The sequence below is a fragment of the Cervus canadensis genome, chromosome 21, assembly GCF_019320065.1.
Source record: "Cervus canadensis isolate Bull #8, Minnesota chromosome 21, ASM1932006v1, whole genome shotgun sequence".
NCBI lineage: Eukaryota > Metazoa > Chordata > Mammalia > Artiodactyla > Cervidae > Cervus > Cervus canadensis.
Window position 1 is genome coordinate 5,518,242 of NC_057406.1, and position 23,978 is coordinate 5,542,219.

The following is a 23,978-nucleotide window of genomic DNA, read 5'->3' on the forward strand; positions in this document are numbered from 1 at the left end:
CCCGGGACCCCACTTCACCCACATCCTCTAGATTGTCACCCCTGGGACTTCCTCCCTAAAAGGCTCTGAGTCTCTCTTAATCTGACCCCAGCCTGTACCCTGCCCCACCCCCGCCTCTGCCCTCACCCCCGCGCCCCCCGCCCCGCCCCCGGCTACCATTGCTCTTCCCTAACACTCTTGTTTGCATCACCTCCAGCCTGGTTCTCTCCCTCAGCCCCCTGCAGCCCTGCCCTCCTCCCTGGGGTGGACCTGCTACTTGGGCAGTCATCTGTGTCCTTTTTATTCTCTGCCCTGTCCCAAGCGTCTGAAACAGGGCGCAGCATAAAATAAGTACTCAGTATTTTCGGAATGAACCCAATCAATTTTGGAGCATTGGAGAATTGCGTTTGAAAACGCTGTCTACGGCCATACCACCCTGTATGCACCCGATCTCATCTCAAAGGCTGACTCTGAGCCACACTCAAAGTCTCAAAGTGAAAAGCTTTGAGTCAAAGCTCAGTCATGTCCGACTCTTTGAGTGCATGGACTTCTCCAGGCCAGCATCCTGGAGTAGGTGCCGGGAGTCAAACCCCAGCTCCGTTGCTTGACAGCTGTGTGACCCTGGGCAGAGCTCTCTGGGCCTCAGTTTCCTTGCCCGTCAGTGGAGATCGTTTCAGTAGCTTCATTGGAGGACAGTCTGTGTGTCGGTCGCTCAGTCGTGCCAGACCCTGCGACCCCATGGACTACAGCCCACCAGGCTCCTCGGTCCATGGGATTTTCCAGGCAAGGATATTAGAGTGGTTGTCCATTTCCTTCTCCAGGGATTGTAGGATAGTGATAAGGATTAAATGAGCCAATACGTGTGTAGTAGTTTCCTAGGAATTTGTAACAAATTACCACAAACTGGGTGGCTTGAACCACAGAAATCTCTTCTCTCACAGCGCTGGGGCCAGAAACCTGAAATCCAGGCGTCGCAGAGTCCTGCCGCCTGCCGTGGTTTATTTATATGAGGACCCTTCCCTGCCGACTCTGGCTTCCAGCCTTGCTGGCTTGGCGGTCCTCGGCTGTCCTCGGCTTGCTCAGCTGCCCTCACTCTGGCCTCTGGCCTCTTCCTTGTGTCTTATCTTCACCTGTGTTGTCCTCGCTCTGTGTCCAGAGTCCCTTCTTCTTAGAAGGACTTCAGTCCTTGGACTTGGGCTCACCCCTAATCCAGTATGTGCATGCGTGCCTGCTCAGTCATTCAGCCATGTCTGACCCTTTGCGACCCCATGGACTGTAGCCCACCAGGCTCCTCTGTCCATGGAGTTTTCCAAGCAAGAATACTGGAGTGGGTTGCCATTCCCTCCTCCAGGGGATCTTCCCAACCCAAGGATCAAACCTGCGTCTCCTGCATCGGCAGAGGGATTCTTTACCGCTGAGCTTTCTGGGAAGCCCAATCCAGTATGACCTCATGGGAACTTGATTACATATGCAAAGACCTTGTTTTCATTAAAGGTCACATATGCGGCGAAACTGGGTTAGGATTTAAGCATATCTTTCTGGGGACACAACCGACTCAATACAATAGGTTAACCCTTTCAGTAGAGCCTGGCACCCGAGGAAAGGGTTTTGATATTTTGTTTACCTTTGTGTTCCTGATGGCTTGAAGTAGGTGTCTCCCAATAGCTCTTGAATTAATTAATAATGTATTAGCTCTTTGTCTTCTTCACTACAAATATATTTATAAAATCTATCATTTGTCTCTTTGTTTTATTATATCTTTTGCCATTAAAGTGTTTTAAGATTTTTGTACAACCCAATATATCTATCTTCCATTCTTTTTTCCTCTTTTCTTTTATTTAAGATAAATTCTAGGTTTCTAGTCTTGCTTAATAAGTTTCCATTCTTCCCCAGTCCCTCCGGGTCTCCCTCTCATACTATACAGATAATCTAGACTTTCTTGCAAGAATTTTTTACTGCTTTATTTTTTAAACATGAATGCCTAATCCATATGGAGTTAATTTTTTTGTACTGTGTAAAATGAGGCTCTTCTATATTTTCCCTTTGTCGTTTGTGAAATTCTCATTATACTAGGGCATACATCTGAAAATTCCCATTTTGATGCACAATTCTATACATCTTTTTCTATATCAATGTAATTTTTTTATTTTAGTAAAACAGATCTTTCCTTATTTTTTCTCCTTCTTATATTTTCTTGGCTACTCTCAAGCCAGATTTATATCTTTCCATATAAATTCTATCCATAAAGAGTTACCTCCCAAATGCGTTATTAAGATCATAATTGGACTTGCGTTAAGTTTATATGTTAAAAATGTATCTGCTTTTGAAATTGAGAAGGGAGAAATAATTTCAGACACGCACAGAGGAGAGCGTGGCCGCCCAGTGGCAGCTTCTCCCGCCACCTTGACCTTGTTCTCGGCTTTGAGCCCCGTGGTATGTGTTCACCTACCCTTTGAACAACAGACGTGATTCCAGGGCTTAAGAACAGTCTTCTCTGAAGGAGGAATGGCTTGTCCGCTTTCAACTGCAGTCTTCACAGATTGTTACTAAAGTACTGGGTTCATTTGCCCATGGAACGGGCTAAGATTTTACATGTGTGCGAAAAAAGCAGTCCAGGTTCTGGGGGCTTGCCTCCAAGGTTAGACATGTCGGTCCATTTGCACATCACCCCGGGACTCTCCTGGATGCTGAAAGCTGTGAGGTCACCTTGTCCCTTATTCTCCTTTTACAGTTTCTGAAGGTTGTGTTCAGGCTCAGAGTTTTTGTCACTCTGAGCCTTTTAAACACAATTTTAGTCCTGTTGTTCTAGGGGGATGATATAGTTTAAAAAACTCCACTAAACCAAATCATATTGTCACTGTTTTCATTGTCCTCATCACGCCTTCAGCAGGAAAGGAAAGAAAAAGCCCCACTGTTTTATAGCTTGGTGACTGTGGCTATCCAACCCTCAGTGTGTCTTGAAGGTCCAGAAGATGAGGGGGTAGATTGTTTTTGGAAGCATTTTCAGCACCATCACCCATGGGTCAGGTGGAACTGGATCAGGTGGACCAGAGAGATCTCGCCTGAGGACTAAGCGTGTCTAGATTTGAGAGAGTGGTTGGATTGTGATAGTGGTATCTTTCTAGAGGTCACAGCGTTGCCACCAAACATACAGGATCCCATAGACTCAAGGAGCTGGAAAGGACCTCAGAATTCACGCACTTGCTGTCCTTCACCCCCTCTTAATTTCCCTCCCTCTCTGCTTTCCAGTACCTCAGGGGATACTTACCCAGTGGTGCTGGACGCGGAGTGTGGCAGAAACAGCCTGAGCAGCAGCTGTGGGTCCAGCGTGGCCTTGGGCTCCAGCGATCGGCTGTTAGAAGAGCTTCCCCAGGGCAGCTGCTGTCCCATCCGCCTGGTCCCCAGAGTGAATGCACGTGAAACGGGCCTACAGCAGCCCTGCGGGCTGAACCAGGAGCCTCCCGCCAAGGCCGTCTTGTGAGCCAAACTGCGCTTGACCCGCAGACCCACTGGTTCAAGGACAAATGTTTGTTTTGTCACTGGCCACCACATTTGGGATGATTGTTATGCGGTAGCTGGCTCATAGAGCCTCTGTCCCTGCTGTCAACCTGCCCCAAACATATGGGCCACAAAGCCTCGGGGAGCACCCAGACCCAGTCTCAGCCATGTCCTCCGCCGACTGCCGGGCAGCTTGTTGGAGCGGGGAGTGGTACACTTCCTGTCATTCGTGGAGCCCGAGCCTCAACTGTGAGTCCGGACTCAGCCACGGCGCTGGGCTTTTGTCACTGGTTACCGAACATCCCTGGGCGGTACCCCCGCTGGAGTTATTTGGGTGTCTCTGTGCTCAAGCCCATCCCCAGGGACAGGTGCTGGTGTCTCTGGGCTCCAGGCTCCTCATCTGTAAGTGAGCCTGTCAATGCCGCAGCTGACATGCTCCAGGCTCTCCCCCCGAGGAGTCAGGAGACGGTGATGTCTTGTGGTGTCAGGCCGACACACGTTCAAGCCTTTGCTCCACCACTCACAGCCGGGTCTTTCTGGCAAACGGTTGTTTTTGCTTAGCCTTCCTAAACTTTGATCTCCTCCTTTATAAGGTGGACTTGGCCACATTTCTGTTGAGGAGCTGTTGCTCTGCTTAAAAAAGGGTAGTGTGTGGAAGTCACTTAGTAACATGACCGAACCTAGTAGCTCTCCAGTCAGGTTCTCTTTCTCGGTGACACTTATGAAGCGTCCCTTACCTCCTGGAGTCGTGTTTGCTGCTCTGAAGTCAGCCCTGGGCCTTGTCATCAGGCCATTAAGGCTGGGACTGTGTGCTCGAGATGCTCCCCAGCTTCAAATCCCACTTCTGAGTCCCTGTCTCCGGAACAGTCCCTGCCATCAGTGTCCTCACACAAGGACACTGCGATGCTCCACACCCTGGGAGCATCCTTCATTCTTCACAGTATTCCTGTCACTTAAGACACTGAAAGGAAACCCCATCACTTGAACTGCACTCGTAACAGGCAACGGCCTCTCGAACTGACTGCACCGTGGCCTGTGCAGGTGATAGCACCATGACTGCCTCTCATGTGGGTTTGCATCCGCTGTGAACACCCTGCCTGCTGGGGCCACACGGACAGCCAGACTGTGTGCCTGAATATTCGCGGAAACATTTGCCGAAAGAATTTCAGCTTTCTATCCGAGTACACATCTGTTTTGAAAGTTCTGTACTCTTTTCCGGCCTTGGTGCTCTAATCCCTCATAGCAGATTTGCATGTGATCAGGTCGCCTTGATGACTGAATTCTCTGATTATTTCTGCCCTCTGATGACTGAGGCAGCTAAGAGTCGGGAGGGGCTGGAAGAGCGGGTATTCCTGGGATAGGGAATTGAGGGTGGGGAGATGGAGTAAGTCTGAAATTCTAGAGAAGACTTTTTTTTTTCTTTTTTTGGCCTGTTTCATTTTGACTATGAATGTGTATGTCAAGAAATAGAAGTAATATTATTCTTAAAAAGAAAACCCAGAACCCTCATTGGTTCTTTCACAAGTAACAGGTGGGAGAATCTCCAGGTGGGGAGGGATGGCTGAACAGGCAGTCTCCAGGTGCGTGCACCTGACTTCTCCCTTCGCTTCGCGTCTTGGCCTCTAAGTCTCTGGCTCCTGTGTAAGCCGGAGTGTAAGCACGAGCCTTTCCCTTGGTTCCCCAGACTGACAGTTTGCAAAGAGAACATGATCAAGTGCAGGGTTAAGGGAGGAACAATAAAGACCATGGCCGACCCGGCACCAGAGCCGTGCACCTTCCTAAGGGTGAAGCTTCTGTAGTTCAGGTCTCAAGGACAAGTACAACCTTGCAGTTCTAAGCCCGCCTCCCTTTCCTCCTGCTTCCTTGTGTCCGCCTCCCGGGACAATGTCTTCTTGTCCTGCCTAGCAGTATTCTGGATAGTCTAGCTACTGCCTAGCCAAGGCTAGATGACCACTTGCCACTCATATCTGCCTCACGTGGACTCTCTCACATCAGGCGCAAGATTCACCCAGACCTGCAGTAGGAGTTGGGCTTCCCAAGTAGCACTAGTGGTAAAAGAACCCACCTGCCAATGCAGGAGACATAAGAGATGTGGGTTCAGTCCCTGGGTCAGGAAGATCCCCTGGAGAAGGGCATGACAACCCACTCCAGTATTCTTGCCTGGAAAATTCCATAGACAGAGGAGTCTGGTGGGCTATAGTCCACTGGGGTCGCAAAGAATTGGACACAAATGAAGCAACGTAGCCCGTAGTAGAAGTTGGAAGAGCGTTCAGCGTTCTGTTACACTGATGTCCCTGCCTCTTCTTGTCATTCAGCATTTACTGAGCACCTACTGTATGCTCTTGGGGTACATAGGTGGAAAAGAAGTAATTTCTTTTCTGGTAATTTCTGGTAATTTCTCCATCCAACAGTCATTTATTTGTCGAGTGCCTGCCATATGTTAGGTCCCATATGAAGGACTGTTTACAATAGAAGCAAGCAGAGGACTATGGATGCTCAGAAAAGAGCATTATCACTGCAGCTGGGTAGATGGGAAGGCGGCTGGGAAGACGTTTGCTGTGCTGGCCTAGCTGTGATCTAAGGATGTGCTTGCAAGACCATCCAAGCGAGCATCACGGGCGTTCTGCTTCTCATGTGAGTGAATCAGCTGCTACTAGACCAACTTTCCTAGAGACATCAGCTGTGAACACCGGACAATGTTAAACAAGTCAGTAAATTAATGAATAAATAACTGAATGAAGTACCCGAAGGCCTTAGAGAATGAAACTAAGCAACCAGATTCTGGAGAGGAGTCAACTCTTGGAAATGGAAATAGCATGGGGAAATGTTCCCATGTTTTCAGCTTCTCACCCGAGTGAAGGCTGAAGTTGGTGCCACATGAGGTAGATAAAATGCTGATGGAAAACCAGCAGCCTTTCCAGCCTGAAGAAGGAGAGAGCGGAGGGAGGTCTGAGTGACTGATGCCACTGGGAAATACAGGGAGGTTTCTGTACGGGACAGAGCCCAAACGTGGATGCTTTAAGCTGGGGTTTTCCAGGCAAGAGTACTGGAGTGGGTTGCCATTTCCTACTCCGTCTTTTTATAAATTCTGCCCAAATTCTGGCTGACCCTGACGATACAAAAGCAGGGCAGGCTGCTAGGAGCCTAGCTCAGGATAAAAGAGCCACGCTGAGATTTAAACTGCTATCCAGCAGACGGAGTCTAACCAAGTCCACTGTGTCCTCAAACAGGTCAACAAAATGTAACAGGATCCAGAATCTCCACACACCATAGCATTCATAATGTCCAGGAAGCCCACCCAATCTTATTCAACATACGGAGAAATAGGGAAGTATGACCTTTCTCAAAAGCAAAGACTCTGAGATGATCCAGATGTTAGACTTAGCACTTGAAATTTTTAACCATTAAAACTATGCTCAGTCATGCAAAGGAAAGTATACTCATAATGAGTGAAAACGTAGGAAATCTCAGCAGAGAAGTAGAATTTATGAAAAAAGCCAATGGATGTTCTAGACCTAAAGAATAAAATATCTGAAATTAAAATTCACCAAGAAAAATTTACCAGATGGGCTTAGCCACAGAATGGAGATAACAAGAGGAAGAGTCAGAGAACTTGAAGACACATCAACAGAAGTTACACAAACTGAAGAAGAGAAAAGGAAAAGATTTGAAAAGAAAAAGAGCAGTGCCTGAGGGATGTGTGAAACCACATCAGGTCTCGCATGGGTATAAGTGGAGTCACAGAAGGAAGAAGACATATGTGGAGAAATAATGGCTGAAATTTCCCGATTTTTGTTGAAAAGTTTACATGTGTAAATTCAAGAAACACAGAAAACCCCCAGTACAATAAATACAAAGAAAAAAATCATAGATAAACTGAAAACCAAAATCAAAGAGATAAACCTCAAAGCAGCATGTGAAAGATGGCACGGTAAAAGGGGAACAATGATTTGAATCACCAGCACCTCTTATCAGAAATGACGGTGGCCAGAGAACAGTGGGACAGAAACTTTATCCTGCTAAAAGGAAAGCAGAAACTAAAACAAACAGAAACCCCTCACCCCAGAATTTACATCCAGGGCAAGTCCCCTTTAAGAATGAAGCTGTTTTCAGATGAAAAAGCAAAGATCATTCATTGCAAACAGGTCTTCACTCTGAGAAGTGCTAAAGGAAGTTCTCCGGACTGAAGGAATTCGATGCTGTAGATGGAGACTCAGGCGTTCACGAAGGAAGATAAAACATGGGAAATGGTCCGATTTTACTATTCAGTTAAATATAAGAGGCTATTGTTTCTCACTTAAAAATGAATTTGAGTGCTTAAAGCAGACATTTTAACATTGTCTTGTAAGGCGTAGATGTGAAAAAAATGAGAGCTCCGGCTTGAAGGACGGGGCAGCGTAGGAATCTCATGGTTGCAAGATTCCCACCTTTCGGGTGACAAGCTTCAGTATTACTAAATAGACTGTGAGAAATTAAGGTTGTCTCTTCTACCCCCTAGATTCAGCCACCACAGAGGCGATGCCCCAGTCACAGCCAATAAGTATTCCTCACACAGAGACTCGTGGAGTTTTCCCCAAAGCGAACGACGCTTTGCAGGAGCGGGACTTGGAGAGACTGAATCACTCAGTCACCGTCCAATGACTGGGCACCTTCCCGGGCACCCCTGTCTTCACCAGGAGAGCCCAGCAAGGGTTCCTCAGAATGGTGGTGAGCACTCCTGTGCAAGAACCAGTCCACGACCAAAGTGATGTCCCAGGAATGGCGGAAGTGACGATTCGGAGAATCAGAACGTGCCGGTCACAGTTTGTACTTCTTTGAGGAACTTTCCTAAAGAAAACCCCTCCTAGAAAAGACAAAAGGACAAGACTTCAGTGGTTAAACACTTCACAGTCGGTTTTATAAATGTTGCTGTTTAGCCCTACATTGTGTTATAAATCGCCTCCACGGGCTGTGATAAATCTAGTTGATTGGTGACCCTATTCATCCCAGAAATGAGTGGCGCAAGGGTAGGCTTGAGAGATGCGCGTGTCGGTGAAGACCTTGGGGCCTCTCTGGGGACTGCGCTCCTGGGCACTGCATTCTTGGTGGCGCGCTGTGCCCGTTGGGGATGGCACGTCTGCCACCTCAGGACAGGCTGCCTAAGGCACGCCCAGCCTCCCCGGGCTTCTCACCCCTCCAGGCTGTGGAAACATTTGCCTACAGACATTTTCTTACCATCCATTACATATGTTTTTATGAAAGGACTGAGCAGGAGGAATTTGCAATGAATAATTCATGTGTAATTGTTTTGAAAATATAGTTTTTTTTTTTTCAAAGAGAGCCACCGACCTCTCCATTTCAGAGCCCCCACTGCTGCTGCCTGGGTGCCCGTGCGAAAGCCACGGGAGGGCTGTCTAAACACTTGCCCGTCCCGAGCTGGGACAGACTCCCGCACAGAGTGGGGCGGGCGGGTGTATGCACAGATGGCGCAGAGCCGCCGGAGTTCCCAGCCACGCACTCTGCCCAGGTCCCCAGGTGGGCCCTCGGGGTAGTCTGGGCATCCAGCGCTGCTCCCCGCCTCCGCTGAGCCCCCAGGCAACACTGCAGCACCCGCACCCCCGCCCCTGCTCCCAATCCTGCACCAAGCCGGACCCGCAGCCTGTTTGCGTCAACACACACACAAGCCCAGCCACGGCCAGGGCCTGACCAGCTGGGCAGGCGCAAACACAGCGCCCCGCAGTCACGTTCAGCTCATTACTCACATAGATGGCCAGAGATGCCCGCTCCCGGGTCCTGGCCCACACGCCGGGAAGGGCGGCCCAAAGCAGGAGCTGGTGGCGGCCCTACTGCTGAGTACCTTGGTGCTGCCAAGGGGGGTTATATTTTACAGCTCTAGCCTGCGGGGGCCGGGGCAGAAGGCACCACCTGTCAGCCCCGGGAACCGAGGAGAATCTGTCTCCTGACGGCCTCCTGGGACATGGGGAATGGCAGGTGGCCTCGTAGCCACTCGTTGGCGGCTTCCTCCTCTCTGGTGTCCCCAGGGCATCACAAGGTGTCCTGCAGAGATCCAAATTAGCCTTTGCCTATTGGTCTGTTTGGATCCGTGTGAGGGTGCCAGTGCCCCACAGAAGAGCCCTTCCCCCACTTCCTACTGTCATTTCCTATCCATTTCCACCTGTTCTCTTCTCTGTCTGGAGGCCAGTGACCTTGTTCCAACAGTGGCTTTGATCATAGCAGTTAAGAAGAAGAACTGAGTTTGGATCCCAGGTTTGTCCCTACCTAATCATGTGTCTGGGGAAACTCTTATAGCCTCAGTTGCTGCATCTTTAAAATGGAGTTAGTAAGAGTGCTTTTCTCACAGCTTAAGTGAGCTATTAATACCTGTAGAGATCTCAGGACAATGCCTGGAATGTAATAGGCATGGTTGTTCAGTCGCTCAGTCATGTCTGACCCTTTTCGACCCCGTAGACTGCAGCACACCAGGCTTCCTTGTCCTTCGCTGTCTCCCAGAGCTTGCTCATGCTCATGTCCATTGAGTTGGTGATGCCATCCAACCATCTCATCCTCTGTTGTCCCTTTCTCCTCCTGTCTTCAGTCTTTCCCAATGAGTCAGCTCTTCACATCAGGTGGCCAAAGTATTGGAGCTTTAGCTTCAGCATCAGTCCTTCCAGTGAATATTCAGGACTGATCTCCTTAAGGATGGACTGGTTGGATCTCCTTGCAGTCCAAGGGACTCTCAAGAGTCTTCTCCAACACCACAGTTCAAAAGCATCAATTTTTCGGTGCTCAGCTTTCTTTATGGTCTGACTCCCACGTTCATACATGACTACTGGAAAAACCATAGCTTTGACTATATGGACATTTGTTGGCAAGGTAATGTCTCTGCTTTTTAATATGCTGTCTAGGTTGGTCATAGCTTTTCTTCCAAGGAGCAAGCATCCTAATTTCATGGCTGCAATCACCACCTGCAGTGATTTTGGAGCCCCCCAAAAATGAAGTCTGTTACTGTTTCCATTGTTTCCCCATCTATTTGCCATGAAGTGATGGGACCAAATGCCATGATCTTAGTTTTCTGAATGTTGAGTTTTAAGTCAGCTGTTTCACTCTCCTCTTTTACCTTTATCAAGAGGCTCTTTAGTTCCTCTTCACTTTCTGCCATAAGGGTGGTGTCATCTGCATACCTGACATTACTGATAAGCACTGCTAGATCATGATGATGGTGATGGTGGTGATGGTGATGAGGATGATGGTGGTGATGTTGAGGGTGATGGTGATGATAATGGTGGTGATGGTGATGGTGGTGAGGATGGGTTCTATCTCATCCCATCCTCCTGCTCCCTCCCCCCCCCCATTCAGCTTCCTCCACAGAATGCTGTCCGTGTAGCACTGACCCCACTAATCCTCTGCTCTCTACCTACTCTGGCTTCCTGTGCCACCACAACCCCTGATCAGCACCACGTTAATGGCTGGTCTGTGTGTTCCCCACCCCGCAACACTCAGGCAGAGCCTTTATTAACCCATCTCCATACAGCCTTCCTGCGTCTGTCCTGGGAGAGTCCAGTCATCCTGGGTATCTTTGGTCCTTAGATGCACAGACACATTTTGAATTATGATTCAGTGTCCATTTCTGGAAAGAAAGCCATATTTTCTCATTTAAATTGTGAAACTTTGTGAGAGTCAGAGGTGCTGTCTTCTGTCCCACTTCTGTTCTGCCCAGCATCCCTTCAGGGGTGTTCACCTCCAGGCAAGTAGCTGGGTCCAGGTTGTTGACTAACTGGCCCTTGGCAAAGGGCTGCCAACGTCACCTGCCCCTGGAACAGCCCAGACCATCAGTCCCTCCCGGGCAGAGTCATCTCGGGGATTCTGCGTCCGTCTGCAGTGCAGGGAACTATGTTTTCTCAGCCGCCGCCCCCCCAGCCCCACCCACCCCACACACAAAACAGAGACCGTAGGTCAACAGTAGGTTATGTGTGGTGGAGTGAAGGGACCCTGGGTAACTTTCAGCGAGTGGATCACAAAAGGCGAGGAAAATGGGTGGTCCATGGATCCCCCACAAAAAGCATAGTAACTTACAGTTTAAACTGGACCGTGATGAAACTCTGATCAGAATTCTAGTTTTCCCTCCTCAAATTGCCTTGCTTGACTCTGTGTTTCCTAGCACGTATGTGAATATATATAAACCTAACTTTTGAAGCTTGAAAGCCACTGCCATCACAGCAAATGTGAATTTGGACACCTGGACGGCACGGCCAGTGACAAGGTTCACAGCAGTGCCTGCAGCCTGCGTGCCGGGTTGACCAAAGCCAGGTTGGGCCGGGTTGGGCACCCGCCTGCACCCTGTTCTCTCGCTCAACAAACCAGCCTTGCCCAGGGCCCCAGCCCCAGGACACCTGGACCCGCCCGTGGGAACCTGGGGGGTGGGAGCAAACACGTAACAACCAGGCCGGCCCGCAGAGGCTGTGGTGATGAGCTCATCGCGGGGCTGGAGGGCTCAGCCAGCAAAGACCCGAAACCACCTAACAGCCTTTCCCCCTCACTTGTCTTCCTCGTCAGGTCCTAGAAGATAATGGAATGCCCATGGATGACGATCAGTACGCTCTGTTGACCACAAAATTAGGATATAAGAAAGAAGGGATGAGTTATCTTGATTTTGCAGCGGGATTCGAAGGTAGCTAACAGCCAAGCACGAACCGCCTCCCACCCGGGGCCCCACGGGTCTTTCCGCATGGGGCCCCAAGGCCGCTGGGGTTGAAGTAGTGTGAGCTGAGATGTGGAAACCATGTGCGTCCTGAGACTGAAACAGACATTCTTGTTTAATTTTATCCGTGTTTCGGCCTTTTTTTTTTTTTACCCCCACTCAGCTGCACTGTGAGTGCTGAATTTTGTCTGGCAGAGCCTTCTACAAATAGTTAAGAGCACAAACGGTTTCTAAAATTGACTCCCAAGCCTGTGCTCCTCCAATCACACCTCGTATCCTCTGAGGTTTTCCTCCTAAAAGTAGCTGCTGGTTATCTGTCCTCAGAGCCACCTGTGCACCAGCGGGGACCGTGTCCCTCCTGGACCCAGAGGCCCTGAAAGACTCAGCGACCTGGCCCAGATCAGCCGGCCCCGGGCCCTCCCCTCCCCTGCCCGCGGGGTTGCCAAGGGACTCCTGCTCACAGCGCAGTCTGCTCAGCGCCCGGTCCTCCCATTTGCCCCTTGTGGCTGCTCTCCCAGCCACACACCCGGCAGACGGACAAGCAGCACCCAGCCTCCCGCTTCTCAGATCTGTAGTCTCTCCCCTCCCCCGTCTCCACTCTTACTGAAGTTTAGAAAAAGCTGCAGAAATCCCGTGTGTATATCCACGGGTCCACAGATATATGAAAGCACTGCAGGCTGGACAGGGCAGAACCCAGACCGCTACTTGCATTGTGCTGCTCTCCCCCGGGTTGGCCTGGGTGATGACTGAATAGTGCAGTGGGTCTCGCTCGAGGAGCTGGCAGCTGTGACTCCTCACCAGGAAAGAGGAAGGTCCCATCCAGCTCCCCCACCACCAGATTTCATTTGCTGATTCTAAAGGAGAGAGGTCCCGCAATCCCCCACCCCAAAGACAACAGGAGAAGCTGTGGAATTTGGGGATTTTGACGCTTTCTTTGGCTATATGCTTTGACATTTTTGAGGCAATAAAAAGAAGAGAAAGAAACCCACATTTACCTTAGTGAGTGCTTCCGGTGCCCCGGTGCATCCTTCACTGAGGCGAGGAAATTGGAGGCCTAGGGTGAGCAGTGACTTCCCGAGGTCCCAGGGCAGGGGGCCTGTCACGAGCGGGCACCTCGCCCTGCAGCTTCCTCCCTTCCCCCTCTCCCCCACTCCTCTGTCCCCCATCGGTACCCCCAACACATGGCCAGATGCTGGAGGTGGGGAGATGGAGGCTCCAGGCCATGGGGGTGGGAGTGGGCAAGGCAGAGGGGATCAGGCACCAGAGGGAGGTGTTATCCGCTGGGCGTAGCAAACCCGGGGTGGGGAGGCCACTCCAGACCCAGGTGCAGGTGAGGCAGAGGCCAGGTTCAAGGCTGGACTAAAGGACGTCCATAGTTCCGGAGGCCCTGCCTGCCATTCATTCCCCAGACCATATCAGGGAGCGGGGGTTAATAGCATGTGTAGAGAGTCACATCCTAAACCAAGTCCTACTTTGCAGCCTGCCTTTAGAGAAGGCCACATTCAAGTCATTGCAACCTGAGGGAAATGGGCTGGTTTTTAAGTGGAGGTTTTACTCCCTTCCAGTGTTTCAGGGAGGAGAGAGATGGCCTCATTGATTCATCAACCAGCTGGGCTCTGGAAGCTGGCGGGCCTGGGTTAGTGGCCTGTGAGCTCTGTGACCTCGGGGAAGTTGGACCCCTGTGTCCTTGTCTGTAGAATGGGCATAGTAATAGTTCTCCTTGTGCATAAACCAGGCTCAAGGAGAGACTCTGCCTCTTAGGGCCGTGGAAAGGGCCAAGGTTTGTCCAGAAGGTGTCCGGAGGCCTCCAGTCTAACATCCAGCACAGAGGTGGGCAGGACCTGCCTGGTGACTGAGTTACATGTTCCTGCGTTTAGGACCTGATTCTGCGAAACAGAACGGGCAGGAATCCTCCTTCTCTGCCTCCGGTAACGAAGGGGTAGACAGGCAGGATGTGGTCCCTGCCCTGGAGCAAGGACGGAGGAGCCAGACGCAGAAACGTGCCAAGCGAGAGGGTGGCCCCGATGGTCTGAGGACAAGCTCTTCTCGTGGTGACAGGGACATTTCTAAGATCAGAACAGAGTTCACGCCATGTTCCGTCACAGAGTCGTAGTACCGTCGAGAGTTCTAGCAGGACTGGGGACCAAAGAAGTTAAGTAAAGCGTTGAGATAGAAGTAAAGAGGCACGTCCACCACTAACAGAAGCCTCCTGATTCGCTGTTTCAGATCCTAAGATGAACGGGCCAGAAGTGACCCCACCCCAGACTCCAGTTCTTCCCAAAGGTGACGTGGACAGCTACTTTGTCACTGCTGAAGAGTGCCTGAGACAGTTCCCCCGGAGACTGAAGGAATTCTTCCGGGTAAATCACGACCTCCCTGCTGCCTGCCTTTTCTGGACCCAGCCCCCGCCCCGCCTCCTCACTGTTCAGCCACAGCAGGAATGAGCCCTGCGCCCCAGCCCTTCTCAGAGCTCTGCTTCCTAGACTCAGGCTTGCCCCTCCTCCCCTCCTGGGGAAGGGGCTAAACTCTGCGATCCCCTCCCCTCCCCAGGCCCTTCCTTGCTGACACTGCTAGGCCTGCCTTCTGCCCCTCAGAGGCGTTGGAGAAGTAAGGAGACCCTCCTCACAAGACAGGGAGGGGTGGGAAGGGTCACAACAACTCGAGTTACAGCGAATTTAGGACCCTTTCAACCATCCTATCCACTCCTCTCCTGCACTCACCAAACAAGCTTTGTGCACTTCCACGTCGTAAGCCGGACTCTCTGCTGAAAGCTGGGGCTGGAAGCTGGGAGCCCTGCTCAGGGAGCTCAGTGCAGCCCGAGACAGACGGTAAACAGACAATTCAGACACATCGCGACTGGCTGTCATAAAGGGGCTGGTTCTGTGCTATGGGGGCACAAGGGAAACAGCCACTAAGGAGGGCTTCCTGGAGGAGGTGACCCCCAAACAGAAGCTTAAACCCTCAGCATGTGCTGGCCAGAAAAAGAAAGGAGTGAAAAATAGAAGAGCAGGCTTACTCAAGGCGGGTGGCAGGCGGGTCATGAGCTTTCAGGAAAGCTCCCAGCTCTGCATGACTGAGGCGGGGGTTGATGCAGAATTTGTAATGGATAAGATGGGGAAAATAGCAGCCATTCAAACACAGAGGCAGGGGCAGAATGACCTCAACTATTTTTGTGTTGAGAAGTAAAAGAGGATCATTAAGTAGGAAAGAAGATCAATTTGATAAACCGACCATTGAGCTTCAAAATGGGGCAGAGGGTTGAGGAAGTTAGAATGTTTCCTCACCAGGGTGAGGAGGCCCCAGGGTGAGGAGACGCCAGGGTGAGGAGACCCCAGGGTGAGGAGACCCCAGGGTGAGGAGACCCGGGTTGAGGAGACCTTAGGGTGAGGAGACCCCAGGGTGAGGAGACGCCAGGGTGAGGAGACCCCGGGGTGAGGAGACCCCAGGGTGAGGAGACCCCGGGGTGAGGAGACCCCGGGGTGAGGAGACCTTAGGGTGAAGAGACGCCAGGGTGAGGAGACCCCCAGGGTGAGGAGACGCCAGGGTGAGGAGACCCCGGGGTGTGGAGACCACGGGGCGTGGAGACCCTGGGGCATGGAGACCCCGGGGTGAGGAGACCCCGGGGTGAGGAGACGCCAGGGTGAGGAGACCCCAGGGTGAGGAGACCTTAGGGTGAGGAGACCCCAGGGTGAGGAGACGCCAGGGTGAGGAGACCCCAGGGTGACAAGACCCTAGGGTGAGGAGACCCTGGGGCGTGGAGTCACCGAGGTGTGGAAACCCCAGAGTGTGTAGGATCAAACACCTCAGCAGAGGAAACGATGTTGGGGCCAGGGGAGGGGAGGTGGAGCCAGCCCCCGGGAGCAGGGCAGCCCATCTCCTGTGCCTGAAACATCCTCCCGGAACGGATTGCCAATTGGAGGTTCATTTTGATTACTACCGAGCTCCCATTTTACAATAGACACACTTACGATTGTCTAGCTCAGATTTGCAGGATGGTTCTAACTTTGACTGATGGCCTAGTCATCAGACCATGCATCCTCATAAGCAGACAGGGAGACGGGTTCATCCTCATCAGTTAACCCCGTGTGGTGCCCAGCCTAGAAGAACACGGAGCAGACAGGGGTCCCTGTGGGGTGGAGAGCCTGCTTCTCTGAAGAAGGGGAGCCTGGCAAGAGGCAGAGAGGACAGAGGGGGAAGTCGAGGCACTGGGTCAAGCAGTCCCTCGTGCTGGTCAGCCGGACCCTGAGAGCCCGTCACCTGCCACCCCACCAGTGGAAACCCAGACCCCTGTTCTGGCCCCTCCCCACGGTCTGCTGTCGCTCATCTTTCCCAGTGGGGAAGAGAGTGGGGACACAGAATAGCCAAGCTCCTTGCTGGCACCTGCCTTTATTATCCATGAAGCTTGGTTACAGCACACATGTGTCCTATGTTTCCTAAGAGGGTCTCAATTTTAAATAATTAACTGATAAATTGATTTAATAAATGTTCACCAATGCCCACTCCATCCTGCAAGGAACTTATAACCTAGTGGGTGAGACAAGCGAACCCCTAATTGCCAGGGTATGCATGATACAGACTCAGATGTCGGTTCCATCCAGGACCCTGGTGGGTGCTCATTGCCCTCACGGGTGTATATAAATGGAACAGAGCATGTCTTGATGGTTAACTGGGAAGGTCCAGTCACTTTATTTCCTTTCTTGAGTTCCTATTTGTGAGAAATTCTTGAATCTCTCTCTCCATCAATAATGAAAAATCTATCTTAGTTGAAAATGCTGTTAATCCTGCTGCTGCTAATTGCTCAGTGATCTGTAACCAGATGAGTGGATCTCGGTGCAGGTGCGTCCACGCACAGCAGCAAAGCTAAGCAAGGCGGCCTCACCCTCCAGGCCAGGCCAGAGACCGCGAACAGTGGAAGGGAACAATTAGCAAGCAAGGGGCATCTCCCCTCCCTGACTGGTGGGGAAAGCAGGCACCAAGACCCCCTTGGTGACCTGGGGTCGTGACCTGGGCACAGGTTCCCGTGGCCCTTGTGGGCTCACCTTCCACCTCACCCTCTAGACAGGGTCTGTGTAGGTTCAGGCACATGTCCGTGGATTCATGTATGTTTTAAAAACAAAAGGACCAAGCCCCCCTCTGCCCCGCACCACACACAAATAGGGTCTTCATACGTATGCTTCGGCCACCGCGTTTTTCGCTTTACCATCTGTCTTGAATGCCTGACCCTGCAGGGTGGTCTCCACACATTGGTCTGCTCAGGGCAGCCCCTTTCTCTCAGAATGAGCCAGAGTCCTGCCTGATTGGCTGTAGCCCCTTTCTGACCCATCTCGACCCCCCTGACCCTGGGTCACGCTCCGGCCAGCACCCTTCCTCCCCGTGTCCTTGCATATTCTGCTTATTCGCCCGGACTGTGGTCTGAGCAGCTGAAAGAAGGTGCTGCCACTTCTTGAGCTGGAAGGCCCTGGAGGACAAGCCGGGGGCCGGGAGTTTGATTTTGGCCTTGCTCATTCTGACATCCAAGGGGAGATGCTGCAAAGCCTTTGGAGACGTGCATTTGGATGCTGTGGGAGGGCTGGGATCTGCGACGTGGAGGGAGTCCGTGGCAGAGAGAGGCCCGTGGTCCCAGTGGGCAGTGCCCTGGGGATGAGGCTGCTGGATGGTGGCAACTCTGAGAGGCAGGGGCAGCCCTGGATGTCAGCTCCCACTGTATTTAACATAGTGATTGTGCACGTTGGTGCAGAGTGATCTTTGGTGAATGAATAAGTGAGTACAAGTAGGTCTTCCACAAAACCCCAGAAGGTTTTACTTGCACACCCGAGTCGAAGCAGGTCTTGCTTTATGTGACCTCTGTGGAGGGTCCTAGGATACAGAGGTGCAGGCAGGGCCCCCAGAGTGGCCGGAGAGACCCCAGGCAGGGCCGTGGGAAGTCCTGGTGGGACCGGGGGTGGGGACAACAGCTGCAGCAGCTGCATTCCAAGCCCGAGACGGAGGGAGCCCGAGTTGGGGGAGCAGGGGTGTTGGCCCAGATGGACCCGGTTCAGATCCCACTGCCGGGTGCTTGCTGTCCAACCTCAGGCAACAGTAATATAGCAAACAGCATGTTAGACCCTAACAGAACCTACACATCCTCTCCTAAGTGCTTCGCCTGCTTGGCATAGTCAGTCCTGATGATGACCCCGTAGGCAGCGACTCTGTCTTCCTCTGTGACGGGTGAGAAGCCTGGCGGGGTTCAGTCTCTCCCCTCGGTCACTCTGCTAGTACTGGGCAGAGCCGGGCTTGGAAACCGAGCAGCCTGCCCCCCTGGATGTGCCCTGAGCCCCACAGCCTGGCTGCAGCTGCAGGTTCCCTGCCAGCCTCTGTTCCCTCACCTGCAGAGTGGGAGTCACCGCGGGGCGACCTGCAGATGCAGAGGCAGGGCTCGGGCGGGTGGGCGGGACCTTCATTTCAGCCCGAGCGTCGAACCAGGGCCCATCCTCTGGGCAGCTCCTTGGCGGAGTTCAGCTCAGCGCCGGTTGTCCTGTAGGCAGCAGCTGCCTTTCTGAAAGGTTACCATTTCCAAAACCCGTATAAAAACATCGAGGACCAGATTTTTACATGTGCTGGAAAGCTCCAGCATACTCAGCCTTCACTTCCGATGTTGGAAGTACCACTCGCAGAAGCCAAAGGAACAGGCGGGAAAGAAAAGCCACTCCTGTCCCTTTCCTGAACTGTGTTGAAAGAGGGCGCCTGAGGACAGAGTTCATCATCACCCTGGGAAAGCAAGCCCTGGCAAGGGTACTCCCGGAGCAGGGAAATCTCCAAAAAAAGCCACAGTGGGAGCGCGGCCCTTCCCTCACGTTGGGGATGAGTCCGCAGAGCGGGGCGGGGGTGGGGGGCGGCCCCAGGTTTCGGGGGGCCGGGCTGTGACACTGTGTCCTGGCTCCAGGACCCATACGCCGCCTTCTTTAAGATGGACGCTGACAGGGACGGCGTCGTCACCATGCACGACCTCCACCGGCTGCTGCAGCTCCTGCTCTTCAACCTGAAGGACGAGGAGTTCCAGCGCCTCCTGGGCCTTCTCGGCCTGAGGCTCAGCATCACGTTAAACTTCCGGGAGTTCCGGAACCTGTGCGAGAAAAGGCCGTTCAGTACGGACGACGACGCGCCCCAGAGACTGCTCAGGTAAGAGGCCAGCGCGGGGCGGCGTCCACATGGGCTCCACGTGGTGCCAAGGGCCGGGGCTGGGGGCGGGGCGGCTGCCGCCCCCGATTTCTTCACTCTGTCTTAGTTCAAGAAAAACCACTCTCAGGATCACATGCTCAGTGTAGAAAGACTAGAAAATGCAGAGACAGGTGAGAAGGTACACTTGATCTGAGCCCCCGTGAGCATCTCTTTTTTTTGTACTTCACTGTGCGTCATCCCAGTCTTGTTAATTTACACAGAAATATACACGCGTACTTGTACGTTTTCATTGTTATGAACCCAGGGCCAGATAGTTAGGCGTGTCGCTCAGCCTCCCAAGACCTCTGGGTGCACCGCATGCAGAGGGCGGTGCTGGGTGCTTGTCAGGAGAACACATGGACGTCCCCCAGGCCTGCGTCCTTAACTTGGGCAGTAAGCCTGGCCTGGGGAACCACACAGCACCTTGTGGTAATTGGTGGAAACTGAGTGTCATCTCAGTCTTTTTTCCATGCACATAAATCCACCCATGTTCTTGTGTATTTGTCTCTTTAAAACCCTGGGGTCAGCAGTGCCAGCCGCTCTGGGAGATGCGAGGACCCCTTCCAGCCCTTTCTCAGGCAAAACTCCCCACCCTCCCCCACTGTTCACCCCACGCCAGCCTCACTCACAACAGGAGAATCTCTGCGTCCAGCTGGGGCCGTGACTTGTTCGTCTCCTTGGCTTCATTCAGTAAGGGCATCTGCTCCTTGAAGCAGTGACGGGCCTCCCATCTTACCTGGGACCTGTCACAGTCTCCTCCCCCACTGGGATCTGTTGACAGGCATGAATGAAGGGGACTTTCATTCATGAAGCGACTTTCAGCCGCTCCCTTACCAATTATTACAAGTACACCATCAATATTTTGTGAAATGTTACCCTCCACTTTGCTAGCACAGGGCTGCCCTTGATGCTCAGTGATTCAGCCCAGTAGTGACATCATCACTGGGCCCTTCTACCCTTAAGGCACCTCCAGCCCCCAGGGGCTGCAGACCAGTGCCCACCCCCAGACGGGGGCGGTCCCCAGACGGGGGAGCCGCTAGTCACCCTGTCACTGGGCCAGACCGTGCCACTCCTGCAGGCTGCAGAGGCCGCCGACCTTGCCCTTTAATTTTCCCTTCTGAACTTGCTGGTTTTATTTTGTCTCTACTTAAAAAGCTAGCAAGGAAGAAAATGACTGTAGTCTCTTTCTAAGTGAAGCGATCATGGAACACGTGAGTTGGACACCTGCTTCCAATTGCTCCAGTTGTGAAGAGCTTTAATATGAGACTTGATTGCTTAACATTCAAACAAAGCAAGAAAATATCCTTCAGAAAGAACTTTCTGGAGAATGAATGCAGAACGGATATGGAAAATTTCAACCACCAAGTGCAGTCTTCCCATCCACGTGATTCCGCCGTCTTAGTTGTATTATTTGTTCATCCATCACACGTTTACCGAGGGTCTGCTGTGAGTTTGGCATCACCCCAGGACTCAGTGGTACAAAAGTGGATGAGGGGCTCAGGACTGAACCGGGACAAGTACAAAAACACAGGAATACAAGGATGTCTGAAGTACCACAGGGAGGGGAGAGACCAAGCCTGCTTGAGGTGAACAGGAAAAGTAGGACATTTCAGTTGGATCTTGAGATATAAGGAGGAGTTTGTCTGGTGTGAGTTACCAGATCGTGGTTCAGGGTCAGGGGACCACATTTGCAGAACCGCAGAGGTAGGAGTACGGAGCATACTCAGGGACCGGTCAGAGGACGCGTGCACCAGTGTGGCATGCACAGGGGGAGCGGCCTGAAGTTGCAGGAGGGCCGGGTGAGAAGGGGCTTGAGTGCCAGGCTTGGTCAGCAGGCCGGAGAGGATTCTCTGCCTTGGCATGTCGGGGCGCATGTGCCATGCAGACATCCTTCAGCAGCCCCAGAGTAGATGGTAGATGCAGAGGCTGGATCCAGGAAGACCAGCTTGGGTCCCAAGGGCCTGGTGTAGTCTGAGCTCTGAGACCCAACCAAGGCACTGCATTAGAAAGCCAAGCCTTCCCATGGCCGGAGCCCGAACCTATGCTTCATGAAGATGTATCTTTTCATACCCTACAACCCTTCAAGGAGGAATCACTACCTGACTTTGCAGATAAAGGAATTGAGGTCTTGAGGAGAGTTTCTGACTGGTCCAGAAGGACCCAGGTAGTGGGCAGTGGACAGAGATTGGAACTCAGGGTGCCTGTGGGGAGGGGCCGCCTCCTCTGTGTGGAGAGTTGGTCTCTTTCACCCCCCGACTCTCACTGTTCTCCACTAGCCAAACCTGGATGCCTTCCCTTTTTAGAAGCCATCACATTCTCTCTCTTGGATCCCTCTGTGTTCTGGGCCTTCACTTTCCACCTGCATCATCAAATGAAGTACTTTTGAAAACTTTGAAGGTTCATAACTTTGTTGAAGACAGGAAGACCATCTCGTTTGCTTCGTAACTGCACACAGCATTTTCATTTTTAGATGCGTAAATAGCAGTTAAAGTGATTAGTCCAATGACCTGATTCATTTACATCATCTGTTCCCTTGTTTAAAGCACACGGGCCTTGTCCATTTATCTACTGACAACCCACATCAAGTTCCTTTTGGTGCATGTACATCATCAAAGATGAAAGAACGCTGTCAAGTGTCCTCTTAGCAAAATTAGACGGTCAGCTTCTTGTCACAAAATATTGTGTGATCCAGTCCTTCCTGATGAATGACTGACTGAGTGGAAACAGATTTCCTTGCTGTTCATAGATGTGAATCACTCACTCATCAGGAGATTTGGCTTCTGTGATCCAGTTCACCATCATCTTCTGGTTCATCTAATCATGTGAAACATCTTGCAATCTTGGTTTTCTTCCCTTTGCCATCTGGGCTTGAAGTAAGAATTCTCAGTTCTCACCTGTGTTCAGTGAAAGCTAACGTAAGACCAGGATGGGGTCCCTGGTGTCTTTTATACCTTTCTGAAAGATGCTGTTACACTTGGGGCAGTGCAATTAGAAAACCGAAGGGTAATGTAACAGTGGTGATGTATTTCAATATGGTATCATCCTGCGAGGAGACTCTATTTTTGTTTGTTTGTTTTCATGTTATTATTTAGTCTCCTTTTTCTTTTTAGCATAACTGGAAACAATGTATGAGAAACAATTGAATGTTTCCTAGAATAATGAAATAGATCTAGTATCATTAAATCAAGCTCACTAAGACCCCATGATCTGTCCTAAGAGGGTTCAATGGACCCGTGTGGTAATTGCAAGATAAAAGGAGTTTTATTTCATAAAGAAAATAAACGCACTTTTTATATTTCTCTGGCAGATCTCTAAGAAAGAATAAAAGTCATGAATGCCACTTTCTATTTTCTGGATCATACAGATTTTCTATCTCTTCTTTAAATATTTGGTGTAATTCATCTATGAAATCATTCAGTCCTGGAGTTTCCTTTTCAGAAGAATTTTAGCTGTGAATCTGATTACTTTAATAGTTACAGGATCATTTAAGATTTCTGTTCCTTCTTGACTGAGTTTTAATAATGTGTGTCTTTTAAAATATTGGTCCATTTTGTCTAACCTGTTAAATTCATGAGAATAAAGTTGATCACAGTATTTCCTTACTCTTCTTTCAATAGCTATGGGGTCTTTAGCGCTACTCTTGTTTTCATTTTTTGATATTGGTAGTTGATGTTTTCTCTCCTTTTTCATTGATCCATTTAGCTGAAGGTTTTATTAATTTTATTGATATTTTCAAAGAACAAGCTTTATGTTTCATTCATTTTTCTCTGTTGTTTTTCTGTTCAATTTCATTGATTTCTCTTCTTTAATACTTTCTCTTCCTTCTTGCTTTAAGTATACAGTTAATCCTTGAACAACACAGGGGTCACAGGAGCTGATTCCCCTCCCCCACAGTCAAAAATCTGTGTAGAGATTTTGACTCCCCCAAACTTAACTACTAATAGATGACTCCTGATTAGACAACTCACAAATAACATAAAGTTAATCAATGCACAGATTATATATGTATTATATACAGTATTCTTACAATAAAGCCAGCTACAGAAAAGAAAATATTGTTAAAAAAATCATGAGTGAGTGAGTAAGTCGCTCAGTGGTGTCCCACTCTTTACGACCCCATGGACTATACAGTCCATGGAATTCTCCAGGCCAGAATACTGGAATGGGTAGCCTTTCCCTTCTCCAGGGGATCTTCCCAACCCAGGGATCGAACCCAAATGGGAGGGAAAAATGCATTTACAGTACAGTGTTTGTCCATACTGTAAGTTTCCAATGTCTGTTATGAGATGCATCGTCTGTCAGTGCCCATGTCTGTGTTATCTCATATGATACAAAGCACTGTAGGCGGCATACACTTTGGTGTACAACTCTACACATCGAAGATGGAAAGATAATGTGAAAAAGGAATTCATATTTATTTAGAGGTATAACAATTCATGCATGGATAACAGAGAAGCAGCAGTATGGTTGCTTTAAGGGAGCTTAGTGTAACTGATACAATTGTGGACCTGGTAGCCTAGCCTACACAGTAATGAATTAATCATTATAACATCTTTATGGCATACAACGCATGTGTGCATGCATGCTCAGTCATGTCCAACTCTTTGCCACCCCAGAGACTTCAGCC

General features: G+C 50.7%; 1 protein-coding gene across 1 annotated transcript in view; it reads left to right on the forward strand.

Moving 5' to 3' along the window:
* EFCAB6 (EF-hand calcium binding domain 6) overlaps window positions 1-23,978 on the forward strand; it is a 251,019-nt gene that overhangs the window by 146,139 nt on the left and 80,902 nt on the right. Inside the window, exons 18-20 of the mRNA XM_043441591.1 lie at window positions 12,010-12,124; window positions 14,381-14,514; window positions 19,077-19,312. Coding sequence (XP_043297526.1) covers window positions 12,010-12,124; window positions 14,381-14,514; window positions 19,077-19,312 — 485 coding nt within the window. The remainder of the gene's footprint in view (window positions 1-12,009; window positions 12,125-14,380; window positions 14,515-19,076; window positions 19,313-23,978) is intronic.